Here is an 18,655-nt window from a genome sequence, read left to right as displayed (position 1 = left end):
CTCCCCTGGATCTCCTCTATATGAGACAAGATGATCAAGCTTCCTCCGCAAATGCCGGTAGGCAATGTACATAACAAGCTGCTTCTTCTTACTTATGGCCTTGAAAAGTCCAATTGCCCTTTGTTTCACAAGTTCCCACCACTCTGACTTACTGCTGCAAAAGTCCAGAATAGAAACCTGTGCCTGAAAAAAATCCTCAAAGGATTGTCTTACCTCTACATCTTCCAGGAGAGTCGAATTCAGCTTCCAGGTACCCCTTCCCCTGGGTGGAGTGTCCGAGGCATTCAGAGTCACAGACAGCATACAGTGGTCAGAGAACTCCACCGCCCTCAACTCAGGAGCCGAGAAAGCAGAGTTCTCCTTTAAAAAAAAAAACTATCTATCCTACTCTGACTATTCCCTCTCTGAAATGTGAATCCCGTGCTGCCAGGGCAGTGCTTAATATGCACATCTACCAGGCCTGCTTGTCTCACCATATCTCTAAGAAAAACGCTATCGTAACCCAGCCTATGGAGCCTCTCCTGTCTTCAGGCCTAATTATGGTGTTAAAATCACCTCCAAAGACAACCTGCTGGGACGTAAAAAGGAAGGGCTTGATCTCTGTGAGGAGGCATTTTCTGCCCCATTTTGACTGCGGCCCATTGATATTGATCAGGCGCAGGTCCTGCCCCCTAACAGAGATGTCTAAGACCATGCATCGCCCCATTTCTACCTCAATTACCCGCCGGCACATTAACATAACGGTTTTGAAAAGGACCTCAACTCCGAGGCAGGGCTCAGCCGCAAGAGACCAAAAGGAGGGACCGCATCTCCACTCCCTTTTTGCTAGATGGACATTCGCCAAAGTATTGAGCCAGGTCTTTTGCAAAAATAAAATCTCAGCATCAAACTCGCTGAGCAAAAATAAGGCAATATCACGAGCTTTTGCAGATTTAATGCTGGCGACATTAATGGTCGCCACCTTTATCGGAGTGGGAACTGCCATCAGGATGATTGAGGTAGTCGTTTCGTCGTTTCTTAACCTCTACCACAATCTCGTCACCAGAAAGATATATCAGACATATCATCACCCGACAAAACTGAAAAAGTGTTGCCAAGAGGAACCCCTCCTGGGTCCGACTCTGAGGAAGAAATGACCACTTTACTTGTCTTCCTCTTCTTCTTTTTCTTCCTCCTAAACTTCTCCCACCCCTCATCATCCGAATCCCCCTCAACAGAGGGTGAGACATGGGATATGGACACCTTTCCATCAGCCCCACCCCCATCCAGCACCCCCACACTCCCCTGACCATGTTTGCGCTGTTGAAGGACAGGGACTGGAGGCTGAGAGGGAAGATCCGCTAAACCTGCCCCCCCAGCAGCTTCTGCTAGTCTGGAGGATCTACGTACAGAAGGATTAGGGACCACCACATGGGGGACAGACTCAGGGACCACATTACTAGGGGAAACAGAATCCGAAACAACAGATGTAACAGACACAGGAGGGACAGACTCAGGGACCACATCACTAGGGGAAACAGACTCTGAAACAGATGTAACAGACACAGGAGGGGCAATAACAGTTTCCTCCCTAACTTTAGCGACCTCTTCCTCCTTATCAAGCCTCTGCAACTCAGCCTCCAATCCTGGCAAGTTATGTAATGCCTCCGGGCACTGACTATAAGCATGACCGAGCTTTTGGCACAAATTGCACCGAATCTCGGTACAAATTTTGGCCAAATGGCCCAAATCCTGGCATAGTGAGCACTTCTTGCGAGTACAGGTAGATGCAAAATGGCCTTTGTCTCCACATTTATTGCAGACCTTAAGCTGACCCTGGTAGAAAATGGTCAGCCTATCCCTCCCCAGAAAAGCTGAACAGGGCAGGCGTTGAACTACATTGCCCAGCACACCCAGTTTTAGTGACACTGTCCAGGCCCCTGTCCATATCCCATGCTGATCAAGGACCTTCCGCAGTGGAGCGAGGACCTCACCATATCGGCGTAGCCATCCTATCAAACCATGGTATGGATTCGTTACGCACCAGGATCGTCACTGATTTTATCAGAGGCTGCCTCGAAATCACCTTTGGCACCAAACCACACCACTGCGGAAGGCCCTTGCACCTACTATACCTCTCCCAAAATAAATCCAGACCCTCAGGCTTTACAAAGGACAAATCAAATTCATAACTCCCCACTGGGCAAATCAAAGCAAATATATCCAAGGCTTTAAACCCCATTTCCAAAACCAACTCAGCCACCCTCCCCCTTACTGGTCGGGTCCCCTCCCCCTTCAACTGAACCACATTCCTTCTCCTGTACCCACCAACCATCCCACCACCAAACCTCCCCAAATTGTGAGCACTAATATTTACAAAATTCCCTCCACCCTCCTTGGTGCGACTCCCCAGAACAGATGCATAACTCCCCATATTCCTCCTTGCAGAGGATCCATCTGTGCGATTAGAAACATCTAAAACAACTTTGGCAGATAACGATTGCACAGATTCAAGATTTGATTGCACACCTGAAGAATCTTTCCTCTGCTGAGCAGAAGAAATGTCATTTTTACCTATAGCAGCCACATTAACCCCTTCACCACCACCACCCACCACCAACACATCCTTTGCTTTATCAAAAATATTGCTGTCATTATTTTCTGTCACATTCATAGTTTCTGCCGTGTCCTCACTCACTGCTGTCCCCATACACACATCACCTCCAGGCAGACTCTTCTCCTCCATCAGGACAGGACAATCAGCTGAGCAGAGTGAAGGTTGTTCTAATACAGCAACAGGTGAATCATTACAGGAGACCTCCATGGCTGTCTCCACTTCACATGCTGCAGTGTGCTGATCCCCTCCCCCACCTGCATCAATCAGCCCAGGTGAAGGTGAAACAGGCTCTTTGGAGCTGGCAGCCATCTTGTTTGTGGAACTACAGGTCTCAGCAGGAGCAGCAAAATCTATGTCCGGGGTGTATGATGCAGATCCATCCACATTGCTCTGGTGGTCTGATGACACTTCTGCCAGGGGTTTTCCCTCCATGTCTGCAGAGGGTTTCTCCACAGCAGAGACTCCAACAGGCAGCTGTTTGCAGGGCTCCTTCCCTTCTTGTTCCTCAGCCGGGACACCATCCACTACAGCCGGGACACCATCCACCACAGCCGGGACACCATCCACCACAGCCGGGACACCATCCGCCACAGCCGGGACACCATCCGCCACAGCCGGGACACCATCCGCCACAGCCGGGACACCATCCGCCACAGCCGGGACACCATCCGCCACAGCCGGGACACCATCCGCCACAGCCGGGACACCATCCGCCACAGCCGGGACACCATCCGCCACAGCCGGGACACCATCCACTACAGCCGGGACACCATCCGCCACAGCCGGGACACCATCCGCCACAGCCGGGACACCATCCGCCACAGCCGGGACACCATCCGCCACAGCCGGGACACCATCCGCCACAGCCGGGACACCATCCGCCACAGCCGGGACACCATCCACCACAGCTGGTGGGGCAGACATGTTGGAAGGAGACAGCACAGCACACTGGGATTTCTCCACCAGTACTGGCTTTGCCTGTCTGTTACCCCTCTGCCCATCCTCAGGGACTTCTGATGGTTCAGCAACAAACCTGTCTGCCCTTAGGGTCCAAGAAATACTTGGCCCTGAAGTTTTTATGTTCAGCTTTTAAACATTAAAGTTTCTCCTCCAATTGCCCGAAAACGATCAGTGATCTTCTGTCTGTAGACATCCACATTCTCAGCAGGGCCTGGACCCACAGTCAGATCCTCCACCCCCTCCTCCTCACTAGGCCCCGTATCATCAGGGGAATCCCTCCCAGGGCCTCCATCAGGATCAGGCATCATTCCTGGGCCAAGCTAGAAGGCAAGGCCCAGGCTTAAAAAAAGTTTGGTTCTCAGAGAGAGCTCCTTGGGTGTGTCCTCCTCCTCCTTCCCACTGACCACCAATGTAAGGAGCATTCTTCCCACTGACCACCAATGTGATCTATGGTAATGTCTACAGTACTCCAACATGATAATGATCCCAAACACTAGCTGAGGGTAAAGGCGATGGACTGGCCAAGCATGTCTCCAGACCTGAACCCTATTGAGCATCTGTGAGGCATCCTCAAACGGAAGGTGGAGGAGCGCAAGGTCTCTAAGATCCACCAGCTCCGTGATGTCATCATGGAGGAGGGGAAGAGGACTCCAGTGACAACCTGTGAAGCTCTGGTGACCTTCATGCCCAAGAGGGTTAAGGCAGTGCTGGAAAATAATGGTGGCCACACAAAATATTGACACTTTGGGCCCAATTTGGAGATTTTCACTTAGGGGTGTACTGACTTTTGTTGCCAGCGGTTTAGACATTAATGGCTGTGTGTTGAGTTATTTTGAGGGGACAGCAAATTTACACTGTTATACAAGCTGTACACTCACTACTTTACATTGTAGCAAAGTGTCATTTCTTCAGTGTTGTCACATGAAAAGATAGAAGAAAAGATTTACATAAATGTGACTGTGGGGTGTACTTACTTTTGTGAGATACTGTGTATATTACATACATATATTACATATATTACTTACATACACACACACACACTGTATATATATATATATATATATATAAATTTTATTTTTTTTATTTCATTTTAAATATTGAAAATAATATTGTTGTATAGATCAGCCCTGGAAATTAAATAAACCAAGCACACAACATTTCTTATATCTTTTATTTGTTCCTATATCTACAAACATTCCTGCTAATGCATCACAAGCTGTTTATATAAATTTGCACCATTTGGAAACAAAAACAATAAATTGTTGGGTCTAGCTGATATTTAGTACCGGTTCACACTGGTGCGATGCGAGAACACTGCGAATCCACTGCGTGTTCCCGCATCGCATGTCAGTTCACACTGCCATATGCGAATTGCTGGGGAGTGTCAATACATTGTTAACGACACCCCCCCAGTTCAGCTCGCATATCGCACTGCGAACTGACAGTTCGGACATGAATCGGATCGCATATGTGTGAACACACATGCGATCCGATTCTGGTCCGAACAGAAAAAAGGGTCCTGTGCGTGTTTGCACCGAATGCGGTGCGATATCAGCCATACTATCTCTATGGCTGATATCGCACCACACAGACATCGCATGTAAAGTGAACGGCAGTGCGCTGCGAATTACATTCGATGTCTGTGCGATGTTTGGCATCGCACCAGTGTGAACCGGCACTTAAAGTCCATCTAAAACCTCTAGTTATTTTTATCACATCCTCCCCTTCAGCTCAGACAGAGCAATGTGCTGTCAATCCAAAGGGCTGCGAAGGGTGCCGGCAGCTCAGCAGTAGTAAGGGTGAGAACTCTGCAGTGGTATTACTACAGAAAGAAGGGCGAAGATTAGCAGGTATTAACTAAATTTTGATCCAGTGGGAGGGGGGAGTTACCCCTGTCCTCTTCCCTGCCAACAGCGACCCCTGTCCTCTGCCCTGCCAACAGGCATAAGCAGCTGACATCCAGGGCCACCATTAGAAATCATTCCCTCACCATCTTGGGCTTGCTCTGCTTCACCATCATGTTTGGTGTGAACATCTCATGTCTTCCCTCTTTGATTCACTACCCTTATCTCTAACTTCTCCTCTATTTTCCTCTATGTATTCCAATCCTCCTAACACCTTCTATAATGTCATTCTACTCAGCTTAACCTTTTCCATGGTTTCCAAAAGCTAATCCCCTACTTTTAACCATCATGCTCCTCACACTAGTCTTTGAAGCTTGTGACAAAGCGGCTTTCCCTTAACGTACTATTTTCCATTCATCATATAAAACCCAAGTCTCTTCTTAGCACTCCAGATCATATGCCACACAGTGCAGCATACAATCTAATTTGCTTACAGTGGAGTCTGGGCCAGCAATAACCTTCAGCGTTGGTGTCAAGGCCAGCAATAACTCCCAGCCATTGTCAGGTCAAGCAATAACTCCCAGGAAGCGTCAGAGCCAGCAATAACTCCCAGCAGGTGTCAGGGTCAGCAAAAACCCTCAGCAAGAGTCAGGGTCAGCAATAACTCCCAGAAAGTGTCTGGGGCAGCAGTAACTCTCAGCAAGTGTCAGGGTCAGCAATGACTCCCAGCAAGTGTCAGTGCCAGCAATAACTCAGCAGGTGTCAGGGACAGCAATAACCCCCAGCAAGAGTCAGGGTCAGCAATAACTCCCTGCAAGTGTCAGGGTCAGCAATGACTCCCAGAAAGTGTCAGGGTCAGCAATGACTCCCAGCAAGCGTCAGGGCCAGCAATAACTCAGCAGGTGTCAGGGACAGCAATAACCCCCAGCAAGAGTCAGGGTAAGCAATCACTCCAAGCCATTGTCAGGGTAAGCAATAACTCCAAGCACGTGTCAGGGTCAGCAGTAATTCCCAGCAAGTGTCTGCAATAGCTCCCAGCAAGTGTCAAGGCCAACCAAATTTCCAAGCATTTGTCAAGGCCAGCAAAAAGCCCCAGACAGTGTCAGGGGCAGCAATGAAAACCCCGAATATAAATAACAACCTCCAGCAATATTAACCTCCCCTGTTCGGTTTACTCATGCCCATTGTGAGTGCACCCTAAAACGCATTCAGAATGCAGTGATTTTCCCTCTGTTGTCCCTTCTTTCAAGCTTTCCAGCCTGATGCCCTACATCACACCTCTAATCCAACCTATAGAAGTTCCAGTCTCTTCTCTCTGATTTCCTGTGTAGAGCACAGACAGTCCCCCAAAATCCCTTGTTAGTTGTCCCCTGTCTAGTATATAGACCTCTCAAATTCCTCAATCCCTTCTCTGTATTCTTTGCCTAGCCTGTACCAGCCCTGTTCTCCTTCCTGTCCAACCTAAAGAAGTTCCATATTTTTAGTACTACCAATGTTAAGGTGATAGAAGTCCCAGGTCTCCTCTCTGTGCCCCTCCAGCATGTAGATGCCCTGAGCTGCTCTCCATAACCATCAAATGGTAAAAATCCTCCTATCTGTACCTTCCAGATTGTAGAAGCCCAGGATCTCCTCTTTACACCCCACTCTTTAACCACCCCCTCTAAAAACCATGGATTGTTCCTCTTTGTACCCCTCTGAGCTGTAAAAGCCATGGATTGCTCCTTTTTGTACCCCTCCAACCTGTAAAAGCCATGGATTGCTCCTCTTTGTACCCCTCTAGCCTGTAAAAGCCATGGATTGCCCCTCTTTGTACCCCTCTAACCCGTAAAAGCCATGGATTGCTCCTCTTTGTACCCCTCCAAACTGTAAAAGCCATAGATTGCTTCCTCTTTATACCACTCTAACCTGTAAAAGCCATAAATTGCTCCTCTTTGTACCCCTCTAACCTGTAAAAGCCATAAATTGCTCCTCTTTGTACTCATCTAACCTGTAAAAGTCAAGGACTGCTCCTCTTGGTACCCCTCCAACCTCTAAAAACTATGGATTGTTCCTCTTTGTACCCGCCTAACCCATAAAACCATAGATTGTTCCTCTTTATACCACTCTAGCCTGTAAAAGCTATGGATTATTCCTCTTTGTACTCATCTAACCTGTAAAAGCCATGGATTGCTCCTCTTTGTACTCATCTAACCTGTAAAAATCAAGGACTGCTCCTCTTGGTACCCCTCCAACCTCTAAAAGCTATGGATTGTTCCTCTTTGTACCCCTCTAACCCAGTGTTTCTCAACTCCAGTCCTCAAGGCGCCCCAACAGGTCATGTTTTCAGGATTTCTATCATCTAAAACAGCTGTGATAATTACTAAGGCAGTGAAACTGATCTAATCACCTGTGCAAAATAATAGAAAGCCTGAAAACATGACCTGTTGGGGCGCCTTGAGGACTGGAGTTGAGAAACACTGCTCTAACCTGTAAAAGCCATAGATTGTTCCTCTTTGTACCTCTTCAACCTGTGAAAGCTATGGATTACTCCTCTTTGTATCCATCTAACCTGTAAAAGCCATGGATTGCTCCTCTTTGTACTCCTCCAACCTGTAAAAGCCATGGGTTGCTCCTCTTTGTACCCCTCTAACCTGTAAAAGCCATGGCTTGCTCCTCTTTGTAACTCCCTAACCTGTAAAAGCCATGGCTTTTTCCTTTTTGTAACTCTTCAACCTGTGAAAGCCATGGATTGCTCCTCTTTGTACTCATCTAACCTGTAAAAGCCTTGAATTACTCCTCTTTGTACTCATCTAACCTGTAAAAGCCTTGTATTACTCCTCTTTGTACTCATGTAACCTGTAAAAGCCATGGATTGCTCCTCTTTGTACTCATCTAGCCTGTAAAAGTCAAGGTCTACTCCTCTTGGTACCCCTCCAACCTCTAAAAGCTATGGATTGTTCCTCTTTGTATCCCCCTAACCCGTAAAAGCCATGGATTGCTCCTCTTTGTACCTCTTCAACCTGTGAAAGCCATGGATTACTCTTCTTTGTATCCCTCCAACCTGTGAAAGCCATGGATTGCTCCTCTTTGTATCCCTCTAACCTGTAAAAGACATGGATTGCACCTCTTTGTACCCCTCTAACCTGTAAAAGCCATGGATTGCTCCTCTTTGTACTCCTCTAACCTGTAAAGGCCATGGATTGCCCCTCTTTGTACCTCTTCAACCTGTGAAAGCCATGGATTACTCTTCTTTGAATCCCTCCAACCTGTGAAAGACATGGATTGCACCTCTTTGTACCCCTCTAACCTGTAAAAGTCATGGATTGCACCTCTTTGTACCCCTCTAACCTGTAAAAGACATGGATTGCACCTCTTTGTACCCCTCCAACCTTTAGCATTTTTGGATCTGTTTTGTGTGCCCCTCCAGCCTGTAAAGGCTCTGAGTGCACAATGCCCCACTGTATGCTCAGCTTGTGGCGTCCACTGCCATCTTGTCCTAGGTCTGAGCTCTGTCACGGTCAGTGTCGCATGACTGAGTGTCATTCAAAGTGCAACAGCCCTGAAAGATGAAAATTGGCCTGGGCAGAAAGGGGGTGAAAGTGACCAGTATTGAACTGGTTAATTGTCGGGAGCTGCGACTAACAGTATTATTCCACCTGCACCCTAAATTGCTTAAAGTCCCCATGGGGCCTCTCTGCGGAAATGATGGGGCCCAGGAAACTTAATTTTAGTTGCCTGCAGCCACAGCTCACTGTGTTACTCTGCCTGCACCCAAAAATGATTAAAAAGTCCCCTCTGTGTCCCTGGGCCTCCCCGGTGAAATAATGGCACCCAGGCCCAGTACGGGAGGGCTGGCTGTACCCCTCTATTTGTGGTTTTTGCTCAATCATTTGTGTGCTGTTATAGTTTGACCATAGTTCTACTTTAATGTTGAAGAAAAAATTGTTGATCTGCTGGTAAAAACCAGAAAAGCTTATCTTTTAGGTTCTAAAGAAGTTTACAAGTATCTCATCATTGGCCAATCACCTTCCTTTCAGAGTAATGTTCACTTAAAGTCTATGGGGAACGGTGAAGGGTTCAGAACCATGGCTGTAATAAGCTGACTTTACAATCATAAAGAGCTGAGTGCGTTGTTACAGGAAAATACTTACGGCAAAGATCTCCTTCATCCTCCTTCTCCTCGCAGTCCGCTACGAAATTGCAGACTTGAGACAGTTTAATCTCCATCCCGCTTCTGCAGTGGAAGGAACCGTCCAAAGTCATTTTCACCCCAGGTGGGTTTCCTGCAGAGGGAACAGCAATCTTTATAAGTATCACAGGATGAAAAAATTCATAACATGAGGTTTCAGCTGTTATCTGGCTGGACAAAGAAAACCTGATCAGAATTACTTCCAGCACCCAACGTGAAGAAGCCAAGAGAAATCCCTGAGAGGCCATGAGGCCCAAGAGACAACAGCAGGAGGCGTAAAGAAAGGCCTTCAAAGATTGCAACAACCATCCCCAACCTTGGGTGCGGAACTTTGATACCATTTATCCCCCCCCACATATAATGTTGTTTAAAATCTTTTTCTCTGCCACTTAGATGGCAACGTAAAACTTTGGCCAGGAGACTTGAACAATCAACACCTGCCTCAGACTTTGTGGCACCATGTTGGAAATTGAGTAGGGTGGTTTCACAAACCTTCACACCTCCCGTCATATTCCTGGACAAACACCAATTGTCTTGGCACATTCTGTGATACCATAGATTTATTTGACCGAGTTACATGCAGGGCTTTTTTTTTTTTTTTTTACAGAGAATAGGTTCAGGAACTCCCCCTTTCAGAGTCTCAAACCTGGTCTCCACCCTCTACCCACCTTTGAGCACCGTCCCTTGGTTCCCACCCCTACCCAGGGGTGTTGCTAGGTGGGAAAAAGACCAGGGGCTTCAGCCCAGAGGTAAAGCGGGGGGGGGGGGGGGTGGGAGTGAGGTGGGGTGGTCGGGGAGGGTGATAGGCTCACTTGCTTAACACCAATCTGACACATTCTGACCTACCTGACAGCCACAGTGTCATTCCCGCCTCCTCCTGGACCCCGGCAGCACGTCCCACGGTCTTGGCTTTGAAAGAGTGTGACGTCCGTCATAGGAGCCGGGTCCCAGAGGCGGGTCTTTTTGTACGCGGCTCGGGGCTAATATTACATTTAGGGTTTTGAGACCCGGGGCTTTTTGGGGGCAGAATCGGGGCTCCAGCCCCCGTCAGCCCCCCCCCCTCCCGACGCCACTGCCTACCCACCTCCCAGTATCTGCACCTTTAGAGAATACAAAACCAAGTAACATTTGTGGTGCTAAGTAATTTGTATGGATTCCTGCTGGAGGTGTACCACGCCTGCGTTGGAATTTATACATATTTTTTGGAGCTGTTCCCTGGTCGAGACCTTTTGGACCGAATTCATTCGGACAGTCGCTACGGTTCAGATTCCATTGAGGGTAGATATATGTTTGCTGGGGCTTGTAGATCCACTGGCTCCTAGCCGAGCAGTTAGAACTCTTTTGGGGAAACTACTTTATTATGCATGCAAGGCCATCGTCATGCGATGGAAATCCTCCTCCGCACCATCAATTAACTTATGGAAACGGCTGGTCAATTCAGCCCTGCCATTATACAAAACCACCAATCTGTCTAGAGGTTGTGTCCAGAAATTTCATAAACTGTGGAACATTTGGGTGGAATCCGCTTATACTAATGCGGATTCTTTGGATGACTAGTTAACATTTGGATAGGTAATTAACCACTTCACGCAAAGAGCCGTACCCGTACATCGGTACTTTGACGATAAATACCGGGGGTTATGGCAGCTAGCTAGAAAATACCCCAGTATTTTCGGGAATGGCGTGCGTTTCTCTTTAACCGATTGCCGACCAGCGCACAACGATCCCCTATAAGACGCGGCATTGTGGGTGCGTGCCCGCCATGTACTCGGCGAGCGTGCCCGCAGGTCCTGTGGACTTGGTGTCCGCCGGGGGCCCTCGATCGAGACACGGAGCGGCAGAACGGGGAGATGCCTATGTAAACAAGGCATTTCCCTGTTCTGCCTAGAAACATGACAGAGATCCACTGCTCCCTGTCATCGGGAGCAGTGATCTCTGTCATGTTGTAGTGAGCCCATCCCCCCCACAGTTAGAATCACTCCCTAGGACACACCTAACCCCTTGATCGCCCCCTAGTGTTTAACCCCTTCCCTGCCAGTGTCATTTACACAGTAATCAGTGCATTTTTATAGCACTGAGTGATCGCTGTATAAATGACAATGGTCCCAAAATAGTGTCAAAAGTGTCCGATGTGTCCGCCATAATGTCGCAGTCACAATAAAAATCGCAGATCGCCGCCATTACTAATAAAAAAAAATAATAATAAAAATGCTATAAATCTATCCCCTATTTTATAGACGCTATAACTTTTGCGCAAAACAATCAATATACGCTTATTGCGATTTGTTTTATCAAAAATACATATTGGCCTAAACTGAGAAAAAAGATGTGTTTTTTTATATATTTTTATTATAGCAAAAAGTAAAAAATATTGCTTTTTTTTTCAAAATTGTCGCTCTTTTTTTGTTTATAGCGCAAAAAATAAAAACCGACGAGGTGATCAAATACCACCAAAAAGTAAGATCTATTTGTAGGGGAAGAAAGGACGTCAATTTTGTTTGGGTGCAACGTCGCACGACCGCGCAATGGTCAGTTAGAGCGATGCAGAGCCGTATCGCAAAATGTGCAGGAAGGGGGTAAATTCTTCCGGGGCTGAAGTGGTTAGGATAAAAGTGGTCTTTGCGGCAGATTCGCCGCAAGATCACTTTTATCGGTGGCGGATAGGGATGAGCTTCGAGTTGAGCTCATGTTCAACTCGGACATCAGCTGTTTGCCAGTTCGCCGAACAGAGAACAATTTGGGGTGTTCGCGGCAAATTCGAATGCCGCGGAACACCCTTTAAAAGTCTATGGGAGAAATCAAAAGTGCTAATTTTAAAGGCTTATATGCAAGTTATTGTCATAAAAAGTATTTGGGGACCCGGGTCCTGCCCCAGGGGACATGGATCAATGCAAAAAAAAGTTTGAAAAACGGCTGTTTTTTCGGGAGCAGTGATTTTAATAATGCTTTAAGTGAAACAATAAAAGTGTAATGTAATGCCTGTAAAGGGGCGCATGTTTCCCGTGTTTACAACAGTCTGACAGAAAAATGATGTTTCAAAGGAAAAAGAGTAATTTAAAACTACTCGCGACTATTAATGAATTGCCGGTCCGACAATACACATAAAAGTTCATTGATAAAAACGGCATGGGAATTCCCCACAGGGGAACCCCGAACCAAAATAAAAGAAAAAAAATGTGTGGGGTCCCCCTGAAATTCCATACCAGACCCTTCAGGTCTGGTATGGATATTAAGGGGAACCCCGCGCCAAAATTAATAAAAAATTGGGTGGGGGTCCCCAAAAATCCATACCAGACCCTTATCCGAGCACGCAACCTAGCAGGCCGCAGGAAAAGAGGGTGGGACAAGAGAGCGCCCCCCCACCTGAACCATACCAGGCCACATGCCCTCAACATTGGGAGGGTGCTTTGAGGTAGCCCCCCAAAGCACCTTGTCCCCATATTGATGGGGAGAAGGGCCTCATCCCCACAACCCTTGCCCGGTGGTTGTGGGGGTCTGTGGGCGGGGGGCTTATCGGAATCTGGAAGCCCCCTTTAACAAGGGGACCCCCAGATCCCGCCCCCCCCTGTGTGAATTGGTAATGGGGTACAAATGTACCCCTACCATTTCACAAAAAAAGTGTCAAAAAGGTTAAAAAACACAAGAGACGGTTTTTGACAAGTCCTTTATTAATTTCTTCTTCTTTCGGCTTCTTCTTCCATCTTCTTTCTTCTGGTGTTCCTTCGGTGTTCTTCTTCTTCCTCCATCTTCTTCTTCCTCTTCTCCATCTTCTTCTTCCTCCACTCTTCTTGTGCCGCATCTTCCTCCAGGCTTCTTCTCCACTCTGTCCGCACGATCCGCCTCAGTGGGAGTCTTCAGCCGTGTGACGCTTTGCTTCTTCTGACATTTCTTATATAACAGAGGGCGGGGCCACCCGGTGACCCCGCCCTCCCCTGACGCACGGGGATTTCGCGGGACCCGCTAACTTTACTGCTGTCTTATTTTTTAATTAAAAAGTGTCCTTCTTTCCAAAAAAAGTGCGCTTGTAAGACCGCTGTGCGAATACGTTGTGACAGAAAGTAACGACTGCCATTTTATTATGTATGGTGTTAGAAAAAAAATGTATAATGTTTGGGGGTTCTAAGTGATTTTCTAGCAAAAAAAACCAAACAGTTTTTAACTTGTAAACAACAAATCTCAAAAACAGGCTTGGTCCTTAAGTGGTTAAAAGGCACCCATGAGCTAATTCGTTACTGTCAGTCCAGAGGCTTCCATACTTTCCTCCTCACTGACCTCAGACATATTCTGATCAGGAATTCTGACAGCCGGGGATGTGGACGGCCATGGCAGTCTATATATATTTCAGCAGAGGCTCCATTGAAGAGTGAAGCAGATGTAGAGCGCGGAAATGCTGACCGGTTCACGGAACGCAGGAAATCAGCCGCGTCTGCAGACAGTCAGGAGTTCTGATGACGGTCTTTGAAGAGTTTTTTTTCCGAGTTCTTCTTTTTTTTTTTTTTTTTCACAAACTCAAAACTGCTCAGCGCAATATCCGCACGCCGCGGCTGCGTCGCGTCACCCAACCCCCGTCTATAACTCTCGCTGAGTCTGCACATCACTTTTTATTATTAGAGGAGTCGTCGGCGTTCTTCTCAAGTCACGCCGGGTTATTACCTGACTTAGTCGTTTCACCCAACTGCGCATAAAAAGATCCATCTCAAAAATTAAAATGAATTAAACGGAGGAAATCTGCCCGGGCTAAAAAATGTGATTAACTTGATCCATCTGGTTTGGCTGGGATGGCGGCTACATCTCGCTCGCCGCGGCTTTTGGGAGCTCTTAATCGTCTGAGATTTAATTAGATGGCCACTTCAACGTTTTTGTTTTAGCGCCTGCCAACTCGCAATTAATGAGGCGTGCAACAAAACAACGCACTCTTCTCCTGCCACCCCCACCCCCACCCCGCGCTTGTTTTTATAAATATGAAGAAATAACGTCAGAGTCGGGAATACGGAGGCAGGAAACAAATAAACAACGCATTTCATTACGCTCCGTCCATGTTGAGGGAAAATCGAAACTTTTGCATTCATTTCCCCCGAGCGGCGGAGAGATGCTGCTTACATCGGTTATATAATGTTATTATAGAGAAGGTCATCGCTTCACTTAACTTGATATGTACATTACATTCGAAACGCCGCTTTATTGGTTGCGTCCATCACGTTGCCGAGTCACCGGACAGTCAGCTGATAAATGAGGAGCCGGGTCCCTCAATATTCCGTATTCTTCTATCCTCAGTGTGATTATTTAGACAGGAAGTCAGCCATCATTATTAATATCACCATTGATACTTTATGAAAGAGAAGAGTGAACATGTAACAACCTGATCCCCCACTGTGAATACAATGTTACCATTCTTCAATGGGCTCAGCAGATTTGCTTTTAACCACTTGAAGACCAGGCCTATTCTGAAACTCTTCTACATATAACAAATCTATTTATTTTTATAGAAAATTACTTAGAACCCCCAAACATTACATGTATTTTTTTTTAGCAGAGGCCATGGAGAATAAAATGGTGGTTGTTGCAATGTATGTCACATGGTAAATATACTGTGCATTGCCAGTGCAGTTGCTCCAGAGCTTAGTAAGTCTAGGTTCACATCTATGCGGCTGTGCGTGATACGTTTTTCAGGCATGTTTTGCAGTGCGTTTTGCGTTTTTAACCCCGCATTTTTTAAAGCATTTTTGCATGCAGTTTTAATGTATTTTGCATCTTGTTTTTTTTCTTTAAAGTGGTTGTAAACCCACTTTGGAAAAAAAAAAAAACCTGCAAGACAAAGGCATAATGAGCTAGTATGCATAGCATACTAGCTCATTATGTAATACTCACCTGAGATCGAAGCCCTCGCTGCGGTGCCCGTACACAGCACCGGCCGGCGACATCACTCCCGGGGGGTACTTCCGGGTATCGCGGCTCCAGCGCTGTGATTGTCTGGAGCCGCGATGACGTCACTCCCATGCATGCGCGAGGGAGCCACCAGTGACGGCACACTCACTGAAGCAAATGGCACATGCAAACACGGGGGATATCTCCTTAACCTTAACCTTGCAGGCTTACCTGTAGCAAAAAGTGGTCTGTGGGGGTTTACAACCACTTTAAACACTGTATATAGCTGGTTGCTAAGGAGGTGGCTGGGAAAACAGCCGCCGCATCCTTAACAACTGATGACTCATCAGCTGTCAGTGGGCTTCCCTCCACCAGGTCTATATCAGGCCTTTCGGGTCTAGTATGGATTCGAAGGGGACCCCCCCATGGCAATTTTTTTTTTTTAAATGAAGTGGGGCCCCCCCCCAAAATCCATACTAGACCCTTATCCGAGCTGCCACCCAGTAGGTCAGGAAAGGGAGGGGACGAGCGAGCAACCCCCCTCCTGAACCATACCAGACCGCATACGTGCTCTGCACCCCCACCCCAAAGCACCTTGCCCCCATGTTGAGGACAAGGGCCTCTTCACAACAACCCTGGTCGGTGGTTGTCAGGGTCTGTGGGAGGGGGGCTTATCGGAATCTGGAAGCCCCCATTAACATGGGGGCATCCAGATCTCACCCCCCCCCATGTGAATGGGTATTCAAAAGCCGGTCCTGTCCTGAAGTGTCCATTACATCACCCCGGAGAGCCCGCGCCTTGTGACGTCATTGGGTCCCTGACTCGGCACTTGCTGAAGTTTTCCCACTTTTTCACCGTCTCCGGCTGGCGAGAAGTCTGCTCTGGTACGGGCCTCAGCTTACTCACAATGGTCTCCCGTAGCAAAGTGGATGGACCCTTTGTGGCGACAGCTTTCCTTCTACTGACCAGGACGGGTTCCACGGCCAGCGGAAGCGTTACTTCTGGTTGGACTACAAGCCCACAGTCCCAGCCCCGCAATACTTCTGGATAGGCTCTCAGCTAGCTTGGCAGCCAGATGTCCCCGGGATAGGCCTTAGGTTTCTGACCTAGGTGCCCGGGGCAATACGACACACGATCACCCAGACAGACATCCAGGTGGCACAGAACCCCGATCACCTGACTCCACCCAAATAAATAGGCTCTCCCAACAGGCCAAGGGACCCAAGAAAATCCCTGCCCATTGGCTGGGACACCCCATTCATTCCTTATTTGTCCTTGCAGTGCCCTTGTCTTATCTAATGCCACCAGATACCCGGCCACCTAGTGACAGAAGAGAGAAGTGCAGCAATTCCAGAATTAGGGCAAAATCAATTGACCTCCTAACTATTGGCCAAGGCAACTATCACTTGGCAAAATAAATTTCATAGCAACTCTGTCTAAACATCAGGGTGCTACAAATGTAAGAGAGGAAAGTGGGGGGCTATGACTGCAAGGGGCACTGTGATGGGGGGGGGGGGGCTGTGATTGCTAGGGGCACCCAGATATAAAGGGGACTGCACTGTGAAGGGGCACTGTAATGGGAGGGGGGGGGGGGCTGTGATTGCTAGGGGCACTCTGATATAAAGAGGACTGCACCATGATGGGGGGGGGGGGCTGTGATTGCTAGGGACACTCTGATATAAAGGGGACTGCACTGTAATGGGGGGGGGGAGTCGTGATAGTAAGGGGCACTCTGATATAAAGGGGACTGCATTGTGATTGAGGGGGGGGGCTGTGATTGCTAGGGGCACTCTGATATAAAGGGGACTGCATTGTGATTGGGGGGGGGGGGGGGGGGGGGGCTGTGATTGCTAGGGGCACTCTGATATAAAGGGGACTGCACTGTGATGTAAAGGGGAACTGAGGATAATGTTGGACTACTTCAAATGGGGAAATGTGATGTAAAGGGGTATTGTAGACACTTATATAAGGGGGGGGCTGTGTTTTAAAGGGGGGTTGTGATGTGAAGAGGGGCTGAGGACTGACTTAGTGAAGCGGTTGGGGACTGTGGCACTACAGGATTCAGCAGGCGGGTGCATTTCAGGTGAACGGATATCTTCTGCCGTTAGCAGTGGTGGATTATAGAGCAGATTGGGGGGCAGATTGGGGGGCAGATTGGGGGGCTGTCTGGGGCGGCTAAGAGAGGCACTTCAATGCATTTTGCAGTAACTAATTTTTAGCTTTTCAAGTCTGTAGACTTTTTTCGAGAGGTGATGAGGGATGGGGGTCTTATGAGGAATGGGGGTCTTATGAGGGATGGGGGTCTTATGAGGGATGGGGGTCTTATGAGGAATGGGGGTCTTATGAGGGATGGTGGTCTTATGAGGGATGGGGGTCTTTGTGTGGCTCTCGGTAAGGCTGTGTACGCACACTCCATGCACCCGGCTGGAAGCCTCATATCCGTATTATCTGCCCCCGTCTTATGAGTCATGTGTATGGAGTGCAATGCTGTATCAGATCCAACTCAGAATTTAAACCCGTCTTTCAGAAGAATCCTGCAGAACGTTTCAAGCCAGTTCTGTGTACATTAAGCTTTACACATCCTCCCATTAAACTGGCAGGGGGCCCATAATCGGGAAAGTGCTCAGGGGCCCCCAGTCCAATTATTCCACCCCTGCTGGGAATGGAGAGTGCGACGTTGGTGTGTGGGGAGAGCAGACTTGTTTATAGGGAAGAGTAACTGTTAAAGCGAATCTGATCCCAAGAATATAAAATAAATACACTATATTGTCAAAAGTATTGGGACGCCTGCCTTTACACACACATGAACTTTAATGGCATCCCAGTCTTAGTCCATAGGGTTCAATATTGAGTTGGCCCTTTGCAGCTATAACAGCTTCAACTCTTCTGGGAAGGCCGTCCACAAGGTTTAGGAGGGTGTCTATGGGAATGTTTGACCATTCTTCCAGAAGAGCATTTGTGAGGTCAGGCACTGATGTTGGATGAGAAGGCCTGGCTCGCAGTCTCCGCTCTAATTCATCCCAAAGGTGTTCCATCGGGTTGAGGTCAGGACTCTGTGCAGGCCAGTCAAGTTCCTCCACCCCAAACTCGCTCATCCATGTCTTTATGGACCTTGCTTTGTGCACTGGTCTAAGTCATTTGGTGGAGGGGGGATTATGGTGTGGGGTTGTTTTTCAGGGGTTGGGCTTGGCCCCTTAGTCCCAGTGAAGGGAACTCTTAGGC

The 18,655-nt window shown here is 47.8% G+C and overlaps 1 protein-coding gene across 1 annotated transcript in view; it reads right to left on the bottom strand.

Annotated features, from left to right (window-relative positions):
• The window catches only part of ALK (ALK receptor tyrosine kinase), a gene marked incomplete in the record, with an annotated part of 645,074 nt that overhangs the window by 219,526 nt on the left and 406,893 nt on the right, over positions 1 to 18,655 (bottom strand). The window contains 1 exon segment of the mRNA XM_073628762.1: positions 9,531 to 9,662. Coding sequence (XP_073484863.1) covers positions 9,531 to 9,662 — 132 coding nt within the window.

This window comes from Aquarana catesbeiana, linkage group LG04 (assembly GCF_042186555.1).
Source record: "Aquarana catesbeiana isolate 2022-GZ linkage group LG04, ASM4218655v1, whole genome shotgun sequence".
NCBI lineage: Eukaryota > Metazoa > Chordata > Amphibia > Anura > Ranidae > Aquarana > Aquarana catesbeiana.
The sequence above is the reverse complement of the archived record's forward strand: the minus strand, read 5'-3'. Positions and strand labels throughout refer to the sequence as shown.